General features: G+C 43.5%; 2 protein-coding genes across 8 annotated transcripts in view; one reads left to right on the forward strand and one right to left on the reverse strand.

Moving 5' to 3' along the window:
* Window positions 1–16,553: 16,553 nt before the first annotated feature.
* Window positions 16,554–19,278, reverse strand: Tigd2 (tigger transposable element derived 2). Its single transcript, XM_090356806.1, has one exon. It carries the CDS (start codon window positions 18,316–18,318, stop codon window positions 16,741–16,743), a length of 1,578 nt encoding a protein of 525 aa, XP_090212932.1. The 5' UTR covers window positions 18,319–19,278; the 3' UTR covers window positions 16,554–16,740.
* Window positions 19,279–20,424: 1,146 nt separating this feature from the next.
* Window positions 20,425–21,566, forward strand: part of LOC150047395 (uncharacterized) — a 59,453-nt gene continuing 58,311 nt past the window's right edge. For 6 of the 7 annotated variants that reach the window (XR_016539427.1, XR_016539429.1, XR_016539430.1 and 3 more), the window contains exon 1: window positions 20,709–21,261. Coding sequence is in view for 3 of the 7 variants with exons in the window: in XM_090356809.1 (XP_090212935.1) it covers window positions 21,067–21,261 (195 nt within the window). In the remaining 4 variants the exon portion in view is untranslated. Of the gene's footprint in view, window positions 20,648–20,708; window positions 21,262–21,566 lie in introns of those variants that run through there. The other variant, XM_090356810.1, reaches the window with a different exon arrangement.

Consider the following 21,566-nt stretch of genomic DNA (forward strand, 5'->3'; position numbering starts at 1 on the left):
CATAGCCAGAGGCAGGCAGCTACTTTACAAATGGAAAACTAGCATCCACAGGCTGTCTTTTGTTCATGGTGTTTACATGGATAACAGAGATTGGACAAGATTCAAATCTACAACTCTGACTCTAAAGCTTCTAACTGCAAAACACATGATTCTGTCTCCTTTAGAGTAATTAAATAGTCAATCAGGATGACAGAAATGGATTTCAGTAATAAAATGTATCCATTCCACACAGAGCAATGCCTTCTTTTAGAGGAGAGAAATTAAAATATGATTTGGTGAGATACCATTATGGGTTGAATTAAAAATGTACTAACTAGCTACTAAGGAAGCTGAGACCTGAAGGATCACAGTTTGAGACCAGCCATGATAGAAAAGTCCTCAAGATTCTATCTCTAATTAACCAGCAAAGAGCCAGACTTAGAGACATGGCTTGAGTAATAGAAAACCAGGTATAACCAGGTATAAGCCAGCAGATATATCAGAATGCCTTGCCTTACCATGGTCACTGGATGTTTTGCTGTTTAACCCTTTCTCTCCCTGTTAAATTTGGTCATGAAGAAGAACCTGAAATTAAGATTCCTGCTTCACTTATCACACAAGTGTCCCCTAGTGTCTAAAAACGCCTGTATGAAAGACAGTGGGTATGATTAGTCTCTTCCATATCCTCACCACTGTAGTTTCCCATATTCTTTCATTAAAAAAATTAGAGTATGTCAGTTGTACAGAGACTTCATTGTGATACTTTTGTACATGTAAATAATCTGCCTTAATTACACTCCCTGTATTACTTTCTTATCTCTCTTCTCTCCCATTCTTCCAAACTCCAGTATCAACTTCATGAAATAAGTGATTGGTCACTTTATCTTGAAGTTAAAGAAATGAAACTACAGAGACATACAGTAGCTTCTTAATGATAGAACTGACCTCTGATTCTCTACTGTTCATTAAATAAACCATCTAAGATTTTAGAGCTGTATTTATACCGGGTTGTCAAAATATATAAAGAGGTCATACCTCATTAGTTAAATGAAATCATTACCTTGTTTTCTAATCAAATGTTTTGCTATTTCATCTTTAGACACCCTATTTATTGCTTTAATTTCACAGTTTGACTCAGCAGCATAATACTTTAAGCTTGGCACTGAGCAATCCAACCAAAAACACTACTAAATACGTTATTATAAAGCAGGCTCTTGATGTTGGGGTGTTGGCAACATTGATAAACTATTTGCTGATCAAAAGAAGCACTGCTTTTGATGATAACACTGATGTCTAGGCAACAGAAATCCTCCACTCTTACTGGCTTACCAGGAACGGAAGGCATGTCTTCATTCCTTTTATGTCTAATCCTTATGAAGCTATCATTGCTATCAAAGCTTCAAGCACACAATGACAAAATAATTGCCGACAACAACAACAAGTAGTTTGAAACCCTCTGTTTGGTGGTGTACCCCTTATGAAAGAGTTCCCACTGGAAAAATTTCTGAACAAGACAAAAGATAGAGTTAAGAAATAGAAAGTACTTTGTGGTATTGCGTCATTGCAAAATCTGTCACCAGGTCTTTTCAAGGTAACAAAAGCATATTTTCCCCTTCCCATTTTTTTTGTTGTTGTCTGTGTTCTGTTATGAAAGGAAGCAATTTTGCTGTTTCTAGGGTTCTTCTTTTGAACTCACTTGTGCTATATTCTATGTGGATTTAATAGTAAATGTGGATAAGAATAAGGCCTGAGGATGAAGTGAATCCTCAAATCTTGTAACTTCTCAAATGGAAGTTCTGCTCATGGCTCTCTGTCAAAACCAGCATATAGCAGTCACTTTTCTGACACCTCTTCGCTTCTTTTCTGCCTTTCAAAGTATGGGGGAGACTCAGTTTGGGAATTTTTGGTTGTTTTGGATTTGAGCAGTACTGAGGCTAGAACTCAGGGTCACACCTCCAGCCCCCTGCACCACCTGGACTTCAATCTTCTTATTTTATGCTTCCCCCAGTGGGTCTGATTTCAGGCATTCCATTAGCTTAGTCTTAGGACCTTTCATATCCTGAAACATGCTAGGATCACTAGTCTAGCTATCACAGGCTCCTGTGAAGCTGGGGTGAGAGACAGAGCCAGTTACTGATTGCAAAAAGGGTCTCATGAACTTTTTGTTTTTGTTGTGGGGCTTGAACTGTGGGCCTGGGTGCTGTCCCTGAGCTCTTTAGCTCAAGGCTACTGCCCTACCCCTTGAGCCACAGCACCACTTCCAGTTTTCTAGTGGTTAATTGGAGATAAGAGTCTCACAGACTTTTGTGCCCCGGCTGGCTTTGAACCTCAATCCTCAGATCTCAGTCTCCTGAGTAGCTAGGATTAGAAGCGTGAGCCTACACACCCGGCTCTCATGAACTTTTTACCTGGGCTGGCCTCAAATTATAATCCTCCCCAGGATTACAGGTATGTTTTACCATGCCTGGTTTCAGTTTAATTTTTTTAAGCTTCTGGTGTTTGTTGTTTAATCAAAGATCCTACCTTCTGAACCTAAAAAAGGCCCTGGAAAGCAGACGTAGCAATATTTTCCATCAGAATTTCTGTGGCAATCTTAAATGATGTGGTTGGATATTTATATTATTGCTAAAATGTCACTTGATTCCTCGTAGCCTAGAAGTTATGACTGAAGAACATTAGACTGCGAGCCTATTTTTAATTACATTATACGGAAGGAGCACCGTGAGAGTCTTCCCGGGGCCGGGAGTTTGGCCTAGTGGTAAGAGTGTTTTCCTAGCATGCATGAAGACCCGGGTTCGATTCCTCGGTACCACATATAGAAAAAAAGCCAGAAGTGGTGCTGAGGCTCAAGGGGTAGAGCTCTAGCCTTGAGAAAGTCCAAGGACAGTGCTCAGGCCCTGAGCTCAAGCCCAGGACAGGCAAAAAAAGAAGTCTCTCCATCCTTGTTCCATACTTCTAGGGAACCACTTCAGTGAGTAGTTTACTGTATATATTCTCAAAACTTCTTTATACAAAGCTGATGCATGAAGCTCAAGCCTGTAATCCTTACTACTCTGGAGGCTGAAATCTGAGGACTGCAATTCAAAGCCAGCCCAGGCCAATAAAATTCTCCTGAGTCATGAGGCTCTTATCTCCAATAAACCAACCACCCAAAAACCAGAAATAGAGTTGTGGCTCAGAATGATGGAGCCGTTGAGTAGAAAAGCTCAAGGACAGCACCCAGGCCCTGAGTTCAAATCTCATTTTTTTAAATGTCTTTATACAAAGCTTTTGCTGAGGATTCACACCTATAAACCAGATTATCTCTTCAAGAGGCTAAGATCTGAGGATCATGGTTCAAAGTCAACCTGGGCAGGAAAATCCATGACACAATATTTTACGCCTCATCTGAGAGATCTTTGCAATATTAAAAGGGTCTGAGCGTATTTTTTGGAGAGCTAGTGTTTGATTGATGAAAACATAGATTATTCCCAATATTTTGCTTTTATGCATGTCCTACAGTGAATAACCTTGCATACTTATTTTTAGTGGTTGTAAAAGTATATGAAAGATATAATAGTCAAGGTACTCTAAGATCAAACAATTCATTTGTAATTTAGATGAAACTTCTGAAATTGACTTCCATGAGGTCTATAACAATAACTCATGTGTGTTTAGACTTTCCATTTTATAATAATCTAATATACAGAAAAGGATATGTTTCATTTTAATTTGAAGTTTTATTATGGGTTAGTGGACTTAGAATCTATTTTCATATATTTAAAAGCCACTTGCTTTTCCTATAAATGCAGCATTTAAATCTCTTGTTCATCTTGTTCTTTTGGATAAATTTTCTTCTCTATTTCTGGGAGTTACATGTTTATAATAAGGAAATTGCTTTCATCACTAATATGGATTGCCTGTTTTAATTTCCTTCATGTCAACATTTAGCTTCTGGTTCCACTTATGCTGCTTTAAAATATTTATGTTGTACATTTAATAGTCTAAATTTTGGTTTGGGGCTGTAGGTTATAATCATGATTAGACTCTTCTTTCATGTTAACTGAAATGCAGAAAAAATTATTGCACGTCTGCTCTCAGATGTGGAGGCTAGAATAGATATGTGAGAAAGGGTACATAATTATGAATACACTAAAAACCATGATATTGTATATTATACATTAATTTATGGTACTTCTTTACAATTTTTTGGTCAGTCATGGGGCTTGTACTCAGAGTTTGGGCACTATCCCTGAGCTCTTTTACTCAAGGCTAGTACTTTACCAGTTTTAGCCATCATACCACTTCTGGTTTTCTGGTGGCTAATTGAAGGAATTTTCTTCCTGGGATGGCTTTGAACTGTGATACTCAGATCTCAAATCTCAGCCTCCAAAGTAGATAAGATTACAGATGTGAGCCACTGATACTCAACAAATTGCATAAATTTTATATATAAAGATATATCTAGGGGCCAGGAGTTTGGCCTAGTGGTAGACTGCTTGCCTAGCATGCATGAAGACCCAGATTTGATTCCTCGGTACCACATACATAGAAAAAAGCTGGAAGTGGTGCTGTGGCCCTAGTGGTAGAGCACTAGCCTTGAGAAAGTCCAAGGGCAGTGCTCAGGCCCTGAGTTCAAGCCCCAGGACTGGCAAAAATAAAAAATAATTTTTAAAAAGATATAACTAGAGTCATCTGATGTATATTATATATACGTTACATACCCTTTACCTTCCATAAGATATCAGATGTATATAAAGGTAAGTATATCTTACTTCTGTAAATCTTATATATGTATATATTACATATATAAAGCTTTTGCATGTGTGTATGTGTGTGTGTATTTGAAGAGGCTCTGAAATACGAATGCTTTCCATTTGATTATGAACTTTTTATTTATTATGAATTTATCTAAGAAAGAATTGTTTCCTAAACTAGTTGAATTTGTCATTCCACCCAGGTATATCACTAGCTCAACTGAAGCCAGCAGCTTTACAAAGGCTGGGCAACGTGAGACCCTGTGACTGCCCGTGCAGGGGCTGGGATGCCTCCTCCTGCCCACACTGTGTTTGCCAAATGGCCCAAAGCTAATGAGAACGATCTTAGTTTAATACTGACATCTGATTAGTCTTACAAGGACAATCATATGATTTCAAAGGAAAAATACAAAACAGTCTTACGAAAGTAGAAAAGATCCGAACTTAATGCAAGATACAGATCAAAAGAGAAATGCAGACATTGCTTTCGCCATTCATGAAGTAGAAAGTAGCCAGGCCCTTGGCACTTAGTCCTAAAGATGGAGATACAAGGTCATCCACGCGGAAGAGTGCTCAGGACTGCTTTGCAGGCACACACCTGGCATCCAGAGCTCTGTGGGAAGCTGAGATTGGGAGGGTAGCAGTGTCAGCCTGGGCAGAAAAGCCCATGGAGCTCTGTGTCCCTCAATTCCACTAGTTGTGTTGAGGTACAAGGCTCAGGACATTGTTCTCTTAACAGCTTCTCCAAGATCCCCCCGCATCTCATCACCTCCCACAGCTGCATGGCTACTATTGAGATGAGGTTGAACCAAGATTTTTTTTTAATTTTCTGGAGCATTTGAAGACAATAGAATAAGGAAAATAGGGTGATCATTTGTTACTAAAAAAGACTAGGCAAGGCCGGGTACCTGCTCTCACCTGTCATCCCAGCTACTTAAGAGACTGAGAGCTGAGGACAGTGGTTCAAATCCAGTCCAGTCAGGAAACTATGTGAGACTGTTATCTCCAATTAAACACCAGGAAGCCAAAACATGGTGGTGTGGCTCAAAGTGATAGAGTGTTATAGCCTTGAGCAAAACAGCTCAGGGACAGGGCCCAGACCTTGAGTTCAAGCCCCATAATCAATCAACTAGAAAAAACAAAAACAAAAACTAGGCATAAATAGGAGGAAAGATAAGATGGGGAAAATGAAGGAAAAGACTCCTATCACTTGTCCTTGGATAAACTTGCACATTTCTCAAAATGGATTTTTATAGGTGTTTGGTGAATTGAGGGTATGTCTAAATATAAAGAATCTTTTTTTATGTTTTCAGTGGGTGGCTTATGTGACTAGGTTGGAATTTATCTAGAAATACTTTGCATAAGGCAGTTTGTTTCTTACGTAGCCAAGAACAATGGTTTGCTGTTGCTGTAAATGTATGAAGGTTTAAGATTTATTTGTCACAGGCATAAGTTTAGAAATGCGGTGAGCTGGGCCTGCTGAGCTTCTGATTGCAGCATGTTGCCCTCTAGAGGTGGCAATAAATCACTGAACCCTTGTGTATTTTTCAGTCTTTCCTAAGGAACTTGTAGTCTTCTTCAGTCCAATGACTGAGGAAAATGACCATGAGCATGAAAATAACTTATGTAAGATGATAAGAAGTTAGAGACAAAGAGGAACAGGAACCCATATATCCTGACTCTTGATCAGAGAAGATTTCCTCTATTATTCTATTACAGTAAACTTGCTCAAATCACTGAGCCAATTATCATTGAGACCTAATTATCGAGTTGCTCTGCTACCTCATAGGTGGAATTAATAGCATGGGAATTTTATAACTCCATCCCAACACAATTTCTTTATTCCACCCTGATTTTCTATACCTAAAGTCTAAACTAGGTTTACTAAGCAGCTAGAAACACTAAGTAAAATGAGATAGGCCAACATAGTGGATGGAGTGGAGCGCTGGGTCCAGATGCATTTTGTGAACTTGTATGTAGCTAGAAATAAGTAATGGTTTGTAATCGTTACCTATCTTACAAATCATGCTGTGTAATAAAACCATTGAGTGTGCTTTCTATCCGGAATGACCCCCAAAGGCTCTGTCCTCAACACAGTGATATTCAGACGCAGGACTTTGGGGAAGGGAAGCCTCAGCTCTCACCTATAGATTGATGGGTTCAAAATTTGGTGAGCTATTGGGAGGTGATGGGAACATAGTAGGTAGACCTAATGGATGAGAGAATAAGGCCTCAGGCGGGCCCTCGGACCCTTGTTCTTGGTCCCAGCCCCTGACACCCATCCTCCCCTTCTTCCTTCTCTTCTCTTTCACAGTCGGAAAAGAGCGTTTCACTATCAACTTTGAAGTCGAGGTTCACAGTCTAGCTTCTGGAGCGTGTTACATTGTATAACTTCCTGTTTACATTCCATTCAGATGTGAGGGGGGTGAAGTTGATGTTTGCAAATTAAACAATGGCATGCTGCCACCTTGTGGCCCTTGCCAGTAAGCACGATTTACTTTCCATTATTTACCTATAGAAAATGAATCAGAAAACAATGCTAGGAAGGGAGACATTTTGTCCTTGCCAAAGATAGGGTATCTTTACCCTTTTTGTGCTCATGGCACTCTTTAGCAACTGACGAACTTCTTTTCTTGTTTTCAGATGCATAAAATACTAAGGTTAAAAAAATGAAATACAGTTACCAGATTTCTGTCAAATGTTATAATAAGATATACTTAAGGTAACAAAATTCAATGGTTAGTTTAATAACTATGATTATTCTGAACTAGCAAATAGTGAAAACTTCCTCTGAGACATCTACAATAACAATGATATGAAAATGGATGTCATGTCGCAATACCATGCAATTTGTTGACTATTTCTAATTGGAAGAAATAACTCACACGAAGGGGTTAGTAGGCAAACTGTCATTTTCTTGTCAAAGTTGGTGCACCACTTGAGCTCTGTCCTTGAGTTCTGACATCCAGAAACTCCAAATTGACCATTCCTGGAAAATGTGTGTGTGTGTGTGTGTGTGTGTGTGTGTGTGTGTGTGTGTGTGTGAATATGCATGTGAGCTCATGTGTATCAAAGCTTTCCAAAGCAAATCCTCAGGAAGACCCATGAATCCACAGAAATGTTCTTTAAGTAGTCTTTGAATAACAAAGCATAGATTTCCCCTCTTCTCTTATTTGTATCCTGTGTAGTGAAAAGGTGTCTAGTCTGTAATGGCCAGCCCCTTCAAGAATCCTAGATAATCATTTCACATGGTTTTTTTTTTTTAGTTGCAAGAATTGAAAACTTTCAGCCACAGTCAGTTAAAATTCTTGTCCCTTTCAATTCCTAGTCCTCTTGCCCCAGACTCCTCTGGAAGGAGACTCATTAGATTATTTGTAACATCAGAGAGATTCCTCGCAGTGATTTGGTTTCCGGCCGTTGTGGGGGAGGAGAAAGCAATCCCTGCAAAGACTTCATCCTCATCTCTGTGGCAGGAGCTTGAAGGCCACAGGGCAGGCATCCAGAGGACAAGAAGAGAACAGGCTAGAACTCACAGGCTTGGGGTGGGACACAGACGGAAACCAGGCCAGTTCTGCTTGTGGCCTTGAGACTCCTGGGATCTGCAGAAGCTGTGGCAGGTGGTGAGTGAGCCCCGCCCACCAGTCCGTGAAGCTGTCTTGCTGGGGTGAGGATCCCGGGGTGGGCGGAGCTGGTCTGGCGGCTGCTGCTGCAGCCAGGGCCTGCCAGCCAGGTGAGAGAGCAGGTGTGAGCCAGATGAGAGAGCAGGTGTGAGGTGCTCTGGTGACACCAGCTCACCCTCAAGACTATTAAGCTTCCATTGTCAAAAATCACACTTTTCTCACCATTGCCATCCTAGCGTGTGAGTTTATTAAATTAGGGTTGATTATTTTTATCTTCTTTAAATGTCTTTGGGCGAAAATGCCCCCCTATCCCTTTCCATAGTACTAGATACCCAAATGAAGCCTGAGAATCCATTTCACAATTCAAATGTTCTCGACCATTTCTGAGCCTCTGGGTTGATGACATACACTCCGAGTTTCTGTGAGAAACACTATGGTGGACTAGACTTGGCTCGTGTGCTAAAGGGAAATAATGTCTAATATTCCACAGACTTTTCTGTCTGGGCTGGCTTTGAACTGTGATCCTCAGACTTCAGCCTCCCAACTACCCAGGATGGCAGGCCTCAGCCGCAGGTGACCCAGGCAATCATTATTATCCCATCACTTTAAGCTGTTAAAGAGATCCTCATTGAAAAATCTGAAGTGCTTTCTTGTTGTTTACCAGAAATAGGCAAAAGAGGAAAAGACAGAGCATGGAATTGTATTCCAGGATTCTAGCGGAGCAGTTCCAAGACACAATTATGGAGGGGTGAAGGTGGGCGGTGCCACTGGAACAACAGAAGTGAGTTGACCAAAGCCCTAGGCTTGCATTGAAAGCTAACTCTGGATAAAGGTAATCCACGTAGTCAGCAGGAAGACTGCAGTGCCCAGAGTTCTGCCAGCCCCAGGATTCGATTATGAATGGCAACCCTCACCAAAGTGGCACAGATCAAGTCTAAATCTTGGGCCAACAATTGGCTAGCAGTGTAACATTAGGTGGGTTAGTAAACTCTCTAGGCTTCATTCTCATTCAACATACAATAATGAGAGCAGTTTCTTGTAGTTTTCTGACATTGTGAAGACAACATCATGGCTCACCCCTGGAGTCCTAGCTGCTAAGAAGACTGAGAGGCCTGAGGTGCAGGGCTAGCCCAAGGGAACAGCTAGTTAGTTAGTCCCCTAAGTCAGCCAGTATGAAAGCTGAGCATGTGGTAACTGTGTAAGATTGCTCAAAAGTAAACTAAAGGGAAAAAAAGGCTAAGGGCATGTCTCAAGAAATGCTTTCCCTACTAAGTGCAAGTAGGTTCAAGCCTTGGTCAAAAAAAAAAAAAAACACACAAAAAGACCACATTGTAAAGTGTTTATCGTGATTTGTAGATGAAAGTAACTTTTAAGCAGGCAAATAAGACTTGTACATATTTACAGAACACAGTGTAATGTTTTGATATTTTAATATATGTATTCCATGTAAATGAGTAAATCAAAGATGTCCATCACCCCAAATAACTTGTTTCCCTTTTATGATGTTAATATTTCAGATCTACTCTCTCAGCACTTGACATTGCATTGCATTATGATTAAATACATTTTATAATAAATCTCAAAAGGTAACTCCCTCTGACACTTTGGACCCATCCAAAACATGTACCTCTTCATAAATTTAACATTCTGACTTGAAGCAAATATTAGTTGGAGATGGAAATCCCTAAATGGATTTTAATTAAATTATCATCTACAAATGATGATAGTCTAGAAGACTTAGACCAAACCATTTACTGCAGATATTTATGCCTTTTATCTTTTAAAATAATCTCTGTGGTTATTTTGAGAGGCTTTATTTTGGCGAGCTGGCCTTTCTCATGACCCCCTCACTCTGTCCTTCTGAAGTGGGCTATCGTAGGATTCCAGGATGTAATAAAATATGTCCTTGTCCTGCTGAAACTCAGGACTGACCTCTGCTCATGCTTGATTTAGAAATACCCCTTGTGGAAAAAAAAAAAAAGAAATACCCCTCCATCAGAAGGAGGACTTCAGCCTGAGGAAGGCTGGGTACAGTCAACTTGTGGCCTTAACAGGCACTACTAGCTCTATGCCACACGAGAGTGGGGCCGCCTGGTGCCACCGCCTTTCACATTCACACTGATAGCTTCAGGATACTTGTGAGCTCCCTTTCCCCAATGAAACTACGCCATATCAGTGATCCTTCAAAGGCTACTGTGCTTGCGGCAGGTTCTAGGGATGTAGAAAGGATCCAGTGAGGCTGATCTTGTGGGTGTGATTTAGCATTGACTTGGCCCCTCGTCCTGTGGGTAGACAGGCCTTCCCCAGAGCCATCTTTAGCCTGTACATCAGGAGAGCAAATCCTGACATCATCTCTCTTGACCTCACCTTCCTTCTCTGAGAAATGATGCAGCAAAACTGCTGAAGCAGTCTAGCATTTTCTTCTCAACCATGGCCCTGAAGGAGCTAGAGACAGTTAAGGTTGCTTGTGTCTTTATTCCTAGTGTTGGATTTTTAGAGGTGCAGTAACAAAACACAGATAGCCCCAAGTTACAATGTTCCACTGTGTGTTTTGTAGTTGTGTGGAAGGCATACTTATTCAGTGAAACTGTAATGTACACTCACCGCGTTAATGTTCATTAACTATGTTAATGCTAAGTACCCCTGAACCCATTCTATTTCTCTTAGTACATCATTTAATGAATTCCATGAGACAGTCAAGTCTGTTAGAGATTTTGCCTGACTAATGTAAGTGGTTTGAAGATATAAGGTATGATCAGGTAAGCTATAGCTGAGCTTAAAATTTCTAATTGGGTTGACTGATGGCTTGTACCTGTAATTCTAGCTTTGGAGTAGGCTGGAATTAGGAGGACTACAGTTCAAGGCAAGCCAAGGCAAAAAAAGAAAAAAAATCCATGTTACTCCATCTCAACAAAAGAAACTGGGCATGGTGATGCTTAATGATTCTCAGCTACAATAAGCCTAAAACAGACGGACAGACAGACAGATAGGTATCAGTATATTAAGAAGAAAGCACGATCCCATCTTAAAAATAACTAGTACCTGTTGGTGGGACTGTAAACAGGCTCAACCACTCTAGAAAGCAGTATGGTGTTTCCTCAAGACTAAATATAGAACTACCTTATGATCCAGCAGTCCTACTCTTACTCATTTACCCAAACGAACACAAACAAGACCATACTAAAGCTACCCAGCACAACTATGTTCCTTGCAGCATGATTTACTATATCTAAGATATGGAACCAACCTACTTTCCCTTTAGAGAGGAATGGATCAAGAAAGTGAGCCATTTATACACAATGGAATTCTAGGCATGGATCAAGAAAATTATATATATATATATATAATATATGAATTCTAGGCATACATCAGAAAGAAGGACATCACTCCATTTGTAAGGAAGTGGAAAGACTTGGGAAAAATTGAATTAAGTGAAGTAAATCAGACCCAAAGGAACATAGGCTCCACCATTTCCCTAATTTGTAATAATTAGTATGTGTCTCGGAAAGCCCTATCAGATCACAATAGCTCAATAGCTATGTACATATGACCCTATAAAATGATGCTAATGGAAATAAACTCCAAGATCTAAAAATAATAGGTTTGTATCATTGTTATTATTGTTTTTAATTTACTGTGTGAAGTTATTTCTTTGTTGTCATTTCCCCTGTTGTCACTGCTTTTGATTTGGGCATTCTGTGTCTTGAATATATGCTTATCTGATTGGGGAATGGAAGGGGAATAACAAATGGCAAGACAAAGGACAAAAGGTAAACCAATGCAACAGTATACTCACAAGAGAATATTGGAAATGAACTTTACAACTTGGGGTACGGGGGGAATTGGGGTTAAGGGGAGGGAATGTAGGAGAAAAATGAGAGGGGGGTAACAATGTTCCACAAGAAATGTACTCATTGCCTCACTTATGTAGCTGTAATCCCTCCGTACAACACTTTAACAATAAAATTAATGTTAAAATATGTATATATATACATACATACACTATACACACACACATACACTAAGCCATTAAAAATCCTGGCACTGATGTCTACCATATTAGAGTAATTTTTAAGCTAACATCCCTGACTGCACCAAGAATCCCAAATGCACTAGCAATACTATTCCTATAATTAAGTCTATAGCTGTCTTCATGACTCTTTTGTACATAGTGCATTACCAAACCATAGGAACTGTATTAATTTTACTACATACACATGGGAAGTTATCACAAGAGTAAACTTTGAATAACCAAAGTGAGACACTGTAATACTTTTTTAGACAATAAAACATTAGTGAAGCAATAACAACTGCATAAGTGAACTAATATAAATTCTAGAAATGTAAGAGATTGGGAGAGGGGAGGTATAGAAGCTACTAGAAGAAAATGAATACTTGAAAGAGCTTGTTAATTTGGGTTCATTGTGGCTCCAATTAGCTGCTTCTGGTTGTCAGGGCCAGTTCCCAGTCTTGGTATGTAAAGCATCTTTCTGCTTTCTACAAGTAGGTAAATACAGGCCAAATGGCCCTTTCTGAAGTTTCAGTTCTTCAAGTGATGTCAATGCAAAACAAACATCCCAACTCAGCAGACTGAGAGGCCTGTCCTTAATTCCTTCACCGTCAGTGTCAATGCCATAGGCAAAAGGAAAAAGCTTGCAATAGCCACTCTTAGCAGTTATTTTAGGAACTAGAATGAGTCCAAGCCATCAACCTGGTCGTCACATTTCTCTAAGGAAGGAAGAGAGAAGCCTGAACAATGTTTAGGAAAAAGAAAGAAAAATAATTCAAGATGACAGTTGAGTGCCCTACTTTAGACAGCTTCTTAAGAGATGGCAACTTTTTAAGTTTGGAAGAATGGAATTTGTTACTCTTGGTTAGATTCAGATCTTGCTTATACACATTTTAGGTCATGGGAGATACCCTTGAGCTTTCCACGCAAGGCTAGTGTTCAACCACTCTGAGCCACAGCTCCACTTCCACTTTTCAGGTAAGAGTCTCATGAACTTTCCTGTGTGGGCTGGCTTTGAAGAGTTCTCATATCTCAGCTAGGATTACAGGCACAAGCCACTGGTGCACAACAGTGTTAATTATTTTTTGCCAGTCCTGGGGGCTTAACTAAGGGCCTGATCATTGTCCTTGGACTTTCCTTAAGGCTAGCGCTCTACCACTTGAGCCACAATACCATGTCTGGCATTTCTATGTATGTGGAATCGAACCTGGGTCTTTGTGCATGCTGAGCAAGCAATCTACCACCATTAGGCCAAATTCCTGGCCCCAGCACTGTTAATTTTTCTTAATCTAATTTATGATTCACCGTAGGAAAAAAGGCAAATATAATACAATGTTAACTTTGAAGGTGATTTAGAATGTACATGCAATGTTCCTCATTTTATTTTTTGATTGCCGTAAGAGTCCCATAGAGTCACACAGCTTAGTACAGTCAATAGCTGTGCCCTTGCTCTTCTTCCTTTCAAACCCAGACTCCTGAATCCTGCTTTCTTTTGTTCCATTATAACTCTTTTTCTCCATCTGTTTTCTTTTAGTCAGAGAAAAAAACAGAATTGGTATCTAGGAGTCGTATGTTATGATGATGAAAGGAAAAATTCCTTGTCTTTCCAAATCACGGGGTCTTGTCATTAACCAGAATTAAAGGGAAATATTCTTTATCCTCTTTGAAATGGTTTACAGATCCACTGCAGTTTGGAGAGCTAAGGATGGGAAGTGGAACTATGCCTTCTCTCACAAGTACCAGAACAGGAAGGAGTCCTTGCAATCACAGGAAGTAGGGGGTTATCTGCTCAGAAAGATTAAGCCTTGGTAATTAGAAGCTTAGAACTTGCAGCCCAACTTTCCAACTTCAGTCCTGCCCACTTTATTGTAGTTCCTAAGCATCCAAACTTATCTAATCAAGCACTGCATTTAGATTGAATTATACAGTGAATACAGTGAATAGTCCCACAATGCAATTTGCATCCAACACATTAACTGAAAGGGAAGATTATTTTTACTGTTATCTTGAAGTAGTTGCACAAAGTGGTTTCAATTTAATGTCTACTGTGGACAATACACCTTGATCCATCTCCCTTTCTCTCCTTCAACTGTACATCTCATCTTTCGTCCTCTACCCATCACCTCAAGTCTCCTAGTTCCATTTTCATGCATGTACACTAGGTGACTGCACCTGCCCACTATTCTATTTGTCTGCCTCCCTTCCTTCAGCTCCTACCAAACCATTTGAAACATGTTTTAGTTTCCTAAAACTGTTCATTGTGCAAAGGTTTATACCATGCAATCTTACTCCTGAATAGTTCTTTTTGATCATGTGTGTGGCTATATGTATATATGCACATACATGCACATATATGTATGTGCACATACATATATATACATATGTGCACAGCCATGACTATTACTACTTATGTTTGCGTTTTAGGTGTAACACACATGTGAGAGAAAACGCGCCCTTTGTCCTTCTGGACCGGTCTACTTCACTCAGTATGATTTTTCCACATTCTTTCATTTCTAGAAAGGGAATGTTTTTGTACTGCAATGAATTATGAAATTAGGACACATCGTTCATAATAGCATCTATGAATAAAACAAGATTAAGCCATTTTAATGTCCCAACTGAAGAAGTCTAAGTACTTCTCATTTGTGTAAAGCATTGTAAAAAAAAAAATGCAAAACAGAAATCAAATGCAGGCTTTGGCCTTCCTTGGTCTCTAAGAGAGAACCAATGAGCCTAAGACTTACCTGTGCAGATTAACATCTCCTCAAGCCTGCCTGGCGGGTGAAAAGGTATAGTTAGAAGATGTGTTAATAATGCTGTATGATTTCTCCCAAAGAAAGTGAATCCTTTCAAGTTTTGTAGAAAAGACATTCAGATCCCAAACCCTCACATAAGGTCAGAATTCTGTGACACAACTGTGAGGCATCAAACCACAATGGTTCAGGATCAGTGACCAACCACTGGGCCTAATTACTATACACCTAGTCACTACGACATTTCTTTTGCTCTACTAATTTGTTACGGCAGTTTCACAAAATATTCCAAGTGTCCTATTATCTACTCTGATGGAATCATTTCTAGCTTCTTTTCTATGAACAAAGTTAACTATTCTAATAGCAATGTGCTAACAGCCTGGAACAATGAAGTTATTATTCCATTCCAGTTTTCTTTCCATTATCGTTTAACCTAAGATGCTTTGTACATGCCTGCACAACTCGTTATTCCTACCATTAGATGGTCAACAAGTAGTTTGCAAAATTGGACTAACCTCTTAAGTTTTCACTGAAAAAAAAAATTATCCCATTTTAGCAGAAACAAACAACTCCTATTTTTCTATCTCAATTGCTGTGGAAGCAGTTTCCTCATGTAGCAGTATCTGTCATGCACCAGGATCTCAATGTAAAACAGAACTTCTGCACAAGTGCCAGGAGCTAACACTCACCCAGTGTGATTCTGTGCCAAAATTCCGATTAACTGTGATTTGTATGTGAACTAACTTATCCCTTGCACACTGAGGTAGGAATAACTTGTTTTACAAATGGGGCCTAGGTGGTTTGCCGTGATCACACAGCCCCTCCTGCTCTGCCTACAGTGGGTCCAGTGCTCACATGCTGCTCCCCCAAGTTCAACAGTAACCCACTTTGCAAGCCTCCATGAAGAAAACCTCAGCATCTATGTAGAATAGATATGACAGATAATAAGGCTTAACCCTTACCTCTTACAAATGGTATTTTATTTTCCTGGAATGAGGCTGGCATCCTTTCCACAATGATGCAGGAACCTTCCCTGCTATGTGGAATGGGAGTGGGGACCCATTCCCTGGGGCCATTTTGATCTGCCTTTCAGATGGCATTATAGATGGACAATCTTAATGGCTGCAAGTTCTGCTAGTCTAGAAATGTTATAGAAAGTCTTTTCACTACTGGCCCTCAGTTTTGTACTTAGAATAAAATACTTCAATGTACAATCTTCACAACCAACTTTGATTCTCAGTGGCAGAAATAAAAACTGATTCTAAAATAAATCAATTTAGAGACTGAAATTTAATCATAAAAATTTGATTTAAGTAAGATTTATTGAGTGCCTATAATGAGCATGGCCCTTTATTAGACTAACTGAAATGCAGGCACAGAACAGACAGATTCCCTGACCTCAGTCATCTTCTGATATAATCAGTACAGTACAGATGAGAAACAGACAGACAAGCAATATGTCAACACTCAATTTAATGTCCACATTTAAGAGCTGTAATTTAAGGAGTCTAAAATGGCATCTAGCCTTCAAATCATTTATAAAATGCATTTGGCTTTGGAATCCACAGCATTTCAACCCAGGTAAGTTCTACTGCAGATAAATAGTCCCAAAGATGGAAATACAACTGGAACTCCTAAGAGCACTACAAAGAACATTTATTTTGGATCTTGTGTTTTCTTCTTATTATGGTCCGCAGCCTCCGTAATACCAACTTATCCGACAGCAGCATGTCATCTTGTTGTTCTAGATAATTCAGCAAGTTCTCAGTCCAATCAAGTGCAGCTTTATGGCTAATGTGCTTCTCTGGATTCAGGTCTGCTTTTCGAGTTTTATGAGGAAGCTTTTGCTCAGTAGTCTTGGGTTGGCCCTGAGGAACTTCACTGTCAGTAAGGACCTGACAGCTCAAGTCATTACTGCGAGACTCAAACCACTGATTGATATTCTCGATACCCGCGTGTTCACAGTCTTCTGTATTCTGTAAAACTGTTGCTAAGTTAGCTGCTAAAATGGCCCCTTCATCAATGTTCATACCTGAATGTTCTTCATTACCAGGGAAAAGTTTTTTCCATGCTTTGGTTATAGTGCTTGATTTTATCATGTTCCAAGCTCTTGAAACTTCATAAATTGCATCTAACACAGTCAAGTTCTTCCAAAACACTTTTGGATCAATTCCTTCCTCCACATATTTCTGGAGAAGTCCAGCTCGGTAGTATCTTTTGATGGCAGCTAAAACCCCTTGGCTCATAGGCTGAAGGAGACTTGTGACATTTGGTGGTAAATACTTCACAGTTATCCTACCATCATCTGAACTCAATAGTTCTTCATTTGGATGGGCTGGGGGGAAATCTAAAAGAAGCACTGCTTTTTCTAGAAGTCCTATGGATTTCAAATGCTTCTGCACCTGGGGCACAAAGCATTTCTCAAACCACTGTCTGAACACAGACTGCTGGATCCACGCACCTTTTTGACTGAAATAAGTGACAGGAAGGTTTGCAAGGTCTGTTCCTTTGAATGCCCGAGGTCTTTTCGCTTTCCCCACAACACAAAGATTAAGTTTGTGCAGACCTGTGGCATTTGCACAACACATGATAATGATTCTCTCTCTGCTTGACCGACAGTCAGAAGTACTTTGCTCCACATCAAAACCAAGTGTCCTTGTGGGGAGACATTTCCAGAACAACCCACTTTGATCAGCACCATAGATCTGTTCTGGTAGCAAATTCTCCCTTTCCACAAATTCTTGAAAGTTATCACAAAATTCCCTGGCAGCAGTTTCATCTCCTTTTAACTTTGTTCCTTTACCAGCAGCCTTGGGGATACCATGGCGCTGCTTAAATCGAGTTAGCCAGCCAGATGATGCATTAAAATCACCTTCCATCCCCAAAGCATCGAAAAAGAACCTGGCTTGTTTCGCACAAATAGTTCCAGACACAGGAACCCCGTCCATTTGCTGTTGGTTAAACCACTCTATCATAACTCTATCAAGTTCCTCGTAGGTTGATGACTTCATAGACTTACGTTTGGATATCCCACTTGTAGGATGTGAACTGTTGGCATAGTTTATAATCCTTTCTTTGTTCTTTTTGATATCACGAACTGTGGATTCACCAATCCCATACACCACAGAAAGTTTCTTGAAAGATATGCCTTCCTCAAGTTTCTTAATAATGTCAAGCTTGTCCTTAATTGTCAACACCACACGCTTACGTTTCCCCAACATTTTAACTGGCTCTAAAGTTTTTAGGCAACTACTAAAACAAGATAATTATCAACTTAGATTTGAATACAAAGGGATTAGAAACAGTATCAAGATCTCTCCTCCAATCCCTACGGACCTAGTGAGGCAGACAGTGTTCAAACATGATCTATGCAAAGCTCTTCCTATGTGTTCCGAAACCTACAGAGTTCCTATAAGAACAGGGCCAAATAGCGAGGTATACTAGTGCCTCATACCTGTAATCGCAGTTATTCAGGAAACCGAAATCGGGAGGATGGTGGTTCAAAGTTAGCTCAGAAAAGGTCAGACTCTTATCTCCATTCAACCAGCAAAAAGCCAGAGGGGAGCTGTGACTCAAAGTGATAGAGCACTAGCCTTGAGGAAGAAAAAAAGCGCAAGGAAGAGTGCAAGGCTCTTAGTTCAAGCCCCAGTGCCAACACAAAAGAAAGAACTCAAAAGTAAACTTTCCCTGTCTTCCTTCCGGATTAGTTTAAGGTCTTTTCATGAAGTGCATTCTTACTTGGAAGTTAGCAGCTGAACCTGGGCGGCCCTGCCAAGGTCTCTGAAACAGTCTTACTTAATCCCCCCTCCACCCCCATGACTTGGGTAAGGTTCTCCACTAAAGGAGCTGAGACTCAAATCAGAGTATGTGGGGAGATGTGCGAGACAAAGTCGTTTCAGAGAGGACTCACAAACTTGTCCTACACGATGGCACAGTGGGGAAAACGCAGGGGCGCTGACTTCCTTTTAAGCAAGGGCCTGTGACACAGGTGAGTGCTTATGGCTGCATGGGGCAGTCACAGCAGGCCAGGCCAGGGGGGAAGTGGACAGATGGGGCGGGCGGCAAACCCCGGGGGGGGGGGGCCCTTAGGGCAACACTAACTTGCACCTAATGGGCCTGTCACCTGGGCAGCAGGAGGGAGGGCAGGAGGTGATGTCACATGATTAAAGTAAGGCAAGAGAACTTGGCCGCAGGGGGACGGGGTGGGGGGGGGAGAGCTGGCTGGCTGCTCGGCGATCCCGGCGAGGGCAGCTCCACCTCACTCCGCCACCAGGACGTCCCGCGGGCTGGACGGGCACCGGAGCCTCTCGGAGACCTGCGGGAAACACCAGACATTTCCTCCTCAGCCCCGAGGCCGCCGCCGCCGCCGCGGCGCCCTCACCTACGGGGCACGGGAGGGGGCGGCTCGGACGCGGGGTCAGGGGGACCCGGACAGCCTACCTCCGGAAATTTAGGTCGGAGAGAAGCCGAGCTAGCCAGGCCTCCCTCCGCGGGCGGGCTCCGCGGCGCGGGACCTCCTCCTCCCGCCGACGGCGCCGGATTCCGCCGGACGCCCGCCACCCGGGGGGGGTCACCGCCACAGCCGGCCGGAGACCGAGCGGCAGCGAGGCGCTGGGGACGCGGGTCCTCCGGCCGCGGGCATCGCCCCCGCCCGCCCGTCCGCCCGCACCGGGCCCGACCGCACCGAGGGCGAATGGAGTCTCCGGACCCAGGCGGACACGGGAGGCGCGGCGGCGGTGACCGCGCGAGGGTGGCGACGCGGCCGGAGCCGGAAGGCGGGGGATTAGGAGCGCGCGCGCCCCCGCAGGACGTTGTGCCGCCAGGGGGCGGGGCTGCGGGGCCGTCAGGCGCGCGGCCGGAGGCGGGGCCTCCACGAGGGAAGAGGGTGGGACTAGAGGCGGGAACGCGGCGCGAGGGGCGGGACCTCGGGGTAGGGGGCGGGGTCTCCGCCAAGAGGCGAGCGGGCTGTGGGAGCCAGGGGGCTGGAGCGGGCCCCCAGAAGAACCAGAGCGAGCCGGTGGGCGGGAGGAAGCGGAGTTCCCTCGGAAAGAAACCAGGCAGGGGAGAATGAGCGCTGAAAGGCGGGGCCTCTGAGGGAATGGAAACAGGAGGAGGGGCGGAGCTTCCGGAGGAGAGAGTGGGCGGAACCGAGTGGAGGGCGGGGTCTCCGCGAGAAGAGAAACGCGAGGAGGGGCGGAGCTTTTGGAGGAGAGAGTGGGCGGGACCGAGCGAGGGGCGGAGTCTCCGGGAGGAGGGGCGGAGCTTCCGCGGCCCTGGTAGCGAGTGGGCGGAGGGGCGGGACCTCCCCTGGGGAGTGGGCGGACCCACGCGGGGGGCGGGGCTCACCCTGGCTGCGCGTCCGCCTGGGGCTTGGGCGCTTAGGGCCGCGTTCCGCCTTCGGGCTGGTGTCGGCGCTCGCCGCGTCCCGTCTCCCCGGGCAGGAGAAGCTTCCTCCATCTCCCCGAAAGGCACACCCCGGCGAGGAAGCGGCGGCGTCCCGCGGCCCCGCCCGCGGCCGCGCCGGGCGAGCGCACGTGCGGCGTGTTTACGGTCGGCAGCCGCGGGGGACGTCGGGACCGGCGCCGGGCCGGGGCGGGCGGCCCCGCGGGGACCTCGGTGCAGACCTCCGGCGGAGCTGACCGTCCGTCCCCGGGGCGCGGACGCGGGTTTCCCGCAGCCCCTGGGCGCTTCTACTCCTGGGTGGTAATCAGGAAATGGCGCTGCTTCCCGGGAGTCAGGGTGGGCGGGGATGGGGAGGAAACGTGCTCGCCTGCCTGGCCGACAGACAGACACCGACACACGCCGAGCGTCCTTCCCTCTCGCTTGCACGGTAACCGGGGACCCCCTCGTCCTGTTACTTGACAGTTGTGTCCCTAGAATTCCAGCACACGCAGAGCATCCCTCCCGCCTTCTCCTTCCCCCCACCTCCGCCCTCGCCCACTGACCTGTGAAAGGCCCTTTGGACACAAATGTCCGCCCCCCCCCCACCACCGCCATGCGGAGCTGTGGGGAGAGGGCAGGGACTAAGACAGAGGCAGCAGCAGGCTTTCACTGAGTTCTCTGAGGTGGGCTGTTCCAAAAAGAAGCTGTCTCCTTGCGGCCAGCACTTGACCTGCCACCTTGCCGTCCGTCCGCCGGCTGACAGTGACTTCACCCAGAAGCTGGTGAGTCGCCCATTTTCCATCTATGTCTTGATCTCCTGGTTTACTCCTGGCTTGAGCTGGTAAAGCGGAGGGAGTGTCAGGGTTCCAGCTACCTGGAAAGCAGAAGGGCAGGGTGGAAGGAGGGCAAAAGCTGCACCAGGCACTCAGAACCTCCACACCACCCGTTCGCCCACAGCTTGGGAGAAAACATTCTTCCAGCGAACAGGCATGTCTGCCTGCAGGCACACGGAGCCCAGGCAGAGGCAGGGGCAGCAAACAGGACAGACAGACACAAAGCGAATACAGAGGTCCCCGGCTTTTTCGTC

Source organism: Megascapheus bottae, chromosome 23 (assembly GCF_031878675.1).
Source record: "Megascapheus bottae isolate mThoBot1 chromosome 23, mThoBot2.hap1, whole genome shotgun sequence".
NCBI classification, from domain to species: domain Eukaryota; kingdom Metazoa; phylum Chordata; class Mammalia; order Rodentia; family Geomyidae; genus Megascapheus; species Megascapheus bottae.